At 39.4% G+C, this 6,392-nt stretch overlaps 1 protein-coding gene across 1 annotated transcript; it reads left to right on the top strand.

The window, feature by feature from the left end:
* Positions 1–566: 566 nt before the first annotated feature.
* On the top strand, positions 567–818 carry LOC146623300 (cortexin-3). Its single transcript, XM_085365863.1, has one exon. It carries the CDS (start codon positions 567–569, stop codon positions 816–818), a length of 252 nt encoding a protein of 83 aa, XP_085221989.1.
* The last annotated feature ends 5,574 nt before the right edge of the window (positions 819–6,392 follow it).

Below are 6,392 nucleotides of genomic sequence, written 5' to 3' on the forward strand. Positions count from 1 at the left end.
CACTTCTGGGGGTCTGTAGCAGCTCTCTGCTTTGTGTGTTGGTAATCCATCCTTCATCAGGCAGCCGTAAACCTATTTGAATTCATGTTTCATTCATGTAACCTTGTCTGAGGAGAAACTCATTTTTGCTCATGCATGACAATATTTAAAATAAACGTTTCCACAGAATCTAATTTGCTGATGCAGGTTGGTTGCATATGAACACAATTCACGGGAGGCAAGGTTAGAAATTCAGTAATAATAAGCTGTGGTTTAATGAAGCCAGTGACATTTCTACCTTCAGAGCGGTATTGCTTCCATTAAATGTTGTATAACTAAAGCTCCCTCGTGAATTTCATTGCCAAAGGAGTCCTCTGGGCCTTCTTTATTCACAGAGCAGACTTTTTTGCCAAATTGAGTTTTGAGAATTTAAAATTATTGGTTTACTCATTCACCTGCCAAATCACAGAAGACATGATCTATAATGCATCTATCTGGATTTTCACACAGGTCTTTTCCACTGAGTCCATCTTCCCCTCAAAAGTCTTTAAGCAACCGACAAAGAGCTGGAGCAGAGACGATCAAGCATGGATGTGCCCAGGATGGCTGAGGGCCTCTTCAGCAGCACGCTGTCCTCGTCGGGTGGTGGCCATCACGTGCCTTCCTACCTGACGCTTGAGCAGAAGGCTGCCTTTGTCTTCGTGCTGCTGCTCTTCATCTTCCTGGCCCTGCTCATCGTACGCTGTTTCCGCATCCTACTAGACCCATATCGCAGTATGCCCTCATCCAACTGGACAGACCATACTGAAAAGGACACATTTGATTACCGCATCGTGTGAGGACCACTAAGGGTGCAAAAATTATATACGCATATATTTATCTCTCTATATATAAAGAAAAAAAATTACACAAATAGACTGATTTGATGCACTTTGCCAAACAAAAGACTGCCAGGAAAACAAAAGCTTTCAAAGAAATCTTCTAAAATTTAAGACTGAAAATAAATTTGACACGATTATATTGAGTGCAAACCAGAGTTCTACAGCTTCTCCCTGCCAATTCAAAGCAATTCTCAACCACAGCAAGAGAGCCTGAACTACACTATGAAGATTATTAATCAAACCACAAGCTAACGCGGCCCTCAAGTCCGAGCGACACACCAGAGCCAATTAAGGTTCACCCATAGCTCCTTTCCCCTTCCATTAAGTCTCTTGTGGACTACCTCGCTCCTCCACCATCTCATGTGTGGGACTGTTTTCTCGTGTCATACAGGGTCAAATATCTTCTGAGATCCAAGCCAGTTGGATACTAACAGTGTTTACATCCTATCATGTTTACTTACATCCTTAGATTTCTATTGATAATGTAGACAATCAGTGTTTAAAACAGTGAACAAGTATTTGCAGAGTGAATAGTTAAGGTTTTTTAGCGCTTTCATTTGTATGTGTGTTTTTTCTTATTTATGCACAGAGATGAAAGGTCACAAAGACTATTTATGAGCGATATGATTCATGCGAAGTGGAATTTAATGCCTTATGTTGTATAGGATATCCTGTGATAGTTTCTAGTGTCATCACAGAAAGGAATGGCCATAAAAAAAGACTGATACAGAGGTCACAAAGCAGGTTTAATAATCACAAAGGAGGAAACTGCAGTGGAAAGCTCCCTTTAATGTTTAGGTTTGGACAGATAAATGCCAGCAGCGAGCGACTAACTGTTCTGTGTTTGCGATTAAAAAAAAGAAACAAAAAAGCCCTATTTGTCCTTTTAGTCATGGAGGGGCCTTCAGTGTCCACGTCTTTAGATGTCAAAAACCAAAAGAGGTATTGAAGAAAAAAAAGTTTACTGTGCTGTACCGTGTGCCTAATTTGAAAAAAGATTGACGTGAAAAAGAAAGAAGATGGGTTCATATTTCTGTTTTTTGATGTAGTTTTTTTGTTTTTTCGTGCGTGTCGTGCCCATTTAAATAAACTTAAACAGCATTTTACTGCCTGCAGTTGGTATATTGACAGTTGGTATGCCAGATCTGCAGAGTGTTGATGATGAAGATGATGACGATGCATTTTCACATCAGACCCTTTATGAACTGATGTTGTGGCTCTTTTGTTGGGCAACTTTTCAACTGTGCGCCTTATAGTGTAGATTGTTTACAGTATTGTAGGTAGCTGAGACACTGGAGATGCTGATGCCACGGTGTCTTTGCACTTCACAGAGATGTCATACAACCTGTTAAAGTTTTAAAAAAAGATATATAGATATATAGAGCACTCCCTGATCTATTTCCAACCAAGTATTACTTCAGAATGTGTCATTTCTGCATTGTTTCACAGCACAAAACATATCAGTTTCACAATAAAGGCTGTAAGATTTTGATTTGCCTATAATCCTTTTTTAGGCCCATTGTTTTCAGTTAACCTGCATCAACATCACATGACTGTAAAGTTTCTTTTTTATTAGTTATTGTTTTAGAGTTAGTTTCATATTCAGTTGCGGTGTGGTCCCCATTGACCAGGGATAGGCAACTCCAGGCCTCAAGTGCCGGTGTGCTGCAGGTTTTAGATGTGTCCTTGATCCAACACAGCTGATTTCAATTGCTAAATTACCTCCTCAACGAGAGTGATATCTAAAACGCACAGGACACCTGCACTTGAGGCCTGGAGTTGCCTACCCCTGCCATGGACTGTATATGATAAAATGTAGGCAGGTAGCTGCTGTGACCATAACCATTAGTTTATAAACCTCCATTTCCAGCACGCTGACATCTGGCATTATGGCCATCACCATCTTTAGTAAGGCTTGTTTAGTAGTGTATATCCCACAGATGCAGTACTTGCTAAATAGTACTAGCAGATATAAACAAAATACTACCTAAATATTACCCAAAACTGGAGCACAGACTTTTTAAGACTGCCTGTTTATATCGATATGTTCATAAAAAGCCATATTTGTCAGAATAGCTTCATTAAAAATGCTCCAAAAGGCACCAACAGTATAAACACACACCATAGCTCACTCAAGCTATGGCTATTCCTGTGAGTGCCTTAATGCAATTTAAACAGTAGTTATTTAGTGGATGTACATTTAACATGGAGACCAAAATCATTTTTGTATGAGGCTGTAAACATGCTTTTGTAAAGCTGAGTATTTTAACACATGAGTCTAAAGAAAGTGGCGAAATTTTGGAGTCAGTCTCACGTGGATAATTGAGGAACTATAGACTTTAACAATTCTGCATTGGTGTCAGCACTATACAGCTCACTATAATGATCGTAGTTTATGTGTGTGTGTATATATATATGTATGTCATGATCACCTCCTCAATGGGTGGGTCAATCTGAAAAAAACTTTGCACGAACAATGTCACGCATAAAAAAAATATTAACATGTATACATTTTTGTTTTGTTTTTTTAATTTCTAAATCCTAAGTCTTTAGATTTTCTTTTATGTTATCTTCATTTCACAATGAATCACTGCTAAATACAGAATGAAGACTGAAGCAAAAACTCGTCCTGAAGGATCATTTTTAACCTTTAGATTATTACTAAGCTTACTTCATATTTTCCATCTTTTTTTTCTTTACGGTCACATTTTGACGACATTCATTAAAAGATCATACGTTGACATTTGACAACACATGCTAGAAAACCCCATTTTCCATTTTATGTTGCTAGAAAGAAAAGGCAATATTGTAGGCATCTCACAATTTTACAGCCTTTACTGTAAAGCAAACATGTTTTGCACTATGGGCCAGTGTAGCTATGACACATTTTGCTGTGCTACTGGTCTGTCATGTTCCCGCCCGGGACAGCAAGTGAACTGTGACCCTTTTGACAACATGTGACGTTCTTGTGATCTGCTGTGGCCTTTTCCTACCTAATGCAAATGTTGCAATGTTGTGCTGAGGTAGCGTGTTTTTGGTTTTTTTTGTCCCTCCCTTTTTTCCACCGCATGTACGTCCTGCAGAGTGTCTTCTCCGTGCATGATAAATTGTGAAGTGCTTTAATCCTGATGTTGTAGCTGTGGGTCAGTTACTCAAGCAGCTATTTCCTGTCTGTACTGGAGCCTTTTGTTTCGATCTGTTTTTCGCCAAGAGCTGACGTCCTTTTTGTAATAAAAGTGATCACAGTGCACAACTGCCTTTTTAATGTGTTTTATTTCTTCGGGTTCATTTTCTGGCCAGAAAAGGTGTCAGGTGTTAAGAACAGACAAAAACATTACAAATAAAAATGGGTGAGGTAACCATTCGTCCAACCTTTCCTGCCCTTTCAAAGGCAGGCAAATGTGCTGGAGGCCAAACACATTCTTTTCCCCGTTTTATCAGCAGCTGGCAGTGGTAGCCGGCAGGTGTCTCGATTGGTTTTCTGTGAACCCAGACACTTTGTCTCACTACACGCATGCAGACACACACACACACACACACACACACACACACACACACACACAGAGTAGTCTCCAGGCTCCAGGCGCAGGCTGCTCTTTGAGCCGAGACCCTCCAGAATGCCTCGCAGAATAACAATCTTCTCTCTGACACCAACACTGCAATCATCTGCAAACCACCTTGAAAAACCTGCATCATTCCTCACACTGAAGCAAGACATGGACAGATTGGGGTATGATTTTGTTTGCAAGTAAATATAACTTTCTACATCTGTTGTGTTCGTTATTAATTCTGTTGATATGACACATCCACAGTCTTTTTTTTTTTTTTTCTTTAAAGGGAGGGCAGCAGAGCTGAAGCGGATCAGAATTTTAAACGGGAGCTGATCGCACTGAGCTGAAATGTGCAGTCTGTGCTTTTTGGATTATTATGTAAGAGGCAACCTACGTCTTTATTGTAGCCTTTTCACAGTTTGCTTGTGTTAAAATACATAACAGTGATATGGATGCCACCTTTGGCTGATTGCAGCTGCTAACGAGAAGGCAGAACTAAGCATGCGTCATTTGCTTAGACAACACTTCTCTTGTACAATGCATGCTGGAAAGAGAGGGAAATCAGTTTGTTATACAAGAAGCTCAAAGAAGTGAAGATTGCAGGGATGCGGGAAACAGGGATGTAAGAGCCATCATTGGTAAATTACAGAGTCTTGCCTTCTACCAAAGATATTAGCCTTTTTAAAACCTCTGCTTATCCCAAAACAGTTATTAGCATCGCCCAAGTGAGCTGACATTTTGATCATTTCAAACCATAGCCAAAATAGAAACATATTATTTTGGAATGAAAGCCTTCATTTTCTATCTCTGAAATCTCATTAGCTCGTACCAAACAAGGATTAAAATCAAATCGAAACACACCCATACACAGCGAGTGGGAGCAGTGGCAGGGAACATGAGCCATTATGGATCAATATTACAGTCATGCTTTATGCAACATGACTCATATTAAAGAAAGCCACTGATAATTGAATTATTTTAATTATCTGCTCTGCACGCTTAGATGCCTTATGCTGAATTCATTCCCTCCCCAAACGCCCCATTTCACTATTCAGCCTCCAGTTAATTTAATGGTCTCTAAACAGGTTGGAAGGAATTGTTCCCATGTGAATGGAAGTAGCGGTGCAAGAGGACATAAGGCCATGGAGGAGTGATACCACATAATTGATTTTGCTGTGAATCCTTTTCTTCTCAAGAGCTTGTGACCTTTACAATAGTCTGTCGCCTATCTCATTGACAAATAGTGTGTGAGATCAGGGAGCACTGATGGCAAAGAGGATCCATTTCAGGCACATATTAGCCTCTTATGTCAGCCTGATGAGACTGAATTGTCAACTTGTCACTCTTTAATGCATCATCAGTTATTCTGCATGAAGCTAACTAATGAAAGCTATCATTAGTTACAGCACTGAATAAAAGAAACACGGCAAAGGGAACAAAAGCACAAAAAACCAAAAATGATAAAACAATTTAATAGAATATCTTCCATTTCCAAGCAAAGCTTTGACATTTTTAAGTTGAAAAGGCAATTTTGGGTGAGCCACCATGATGTCACACATTGGTTTCTGGACTTTTAAAGCCCCAAAGGTATATTTGGACCAGAGGGTGGAGTCCGAAGGATAAAGTTTTGACAGACAACCTTATGAATAACCAAGTTCACCCAACGATTCAGAAGCTCATAGAATTACTTTTAGCAGCAATAAACTAAAGTAATCATTTTCTGTAGGTATGTATTAATCTTCTGCATTGTTATGGATAAACTTTGGTGCATTCGTCTTTACAACGTCAGTTCAGTTCATCGAGGTTTCATTTATGCACAGCTCTCTGAAGGTCGATGCTTTTCAGTCAGTTTGACTCTGACTGGATCATTGTGACACCTTGATTCTTTTTTCGGCTATTCTGTTGTAAATGTTTTTGGTGTGTTTGGGATAAGCTTTAATTGATAAATGGCCTCACATTTGACTGTAGCATACACTGGTAA

The sequence above is a fragment of the Diplotaxodon limnothrissa genome, linkage group LG11, assembly GCF_057381915.1.
Source record: "Diplotaxodon limnothrissa isolate DT_005_m linkage group LG11, D_limnothrissa_male_GT1.1, whole genome shotgun sequence".
NCBI classification, from domain to species: Eukaryota; Metazoa; Chordata; class Actinopteri; order Cichliformes; family Cichlidae; genus Diplotaxodon; species Diplotaxodon limnothrissa.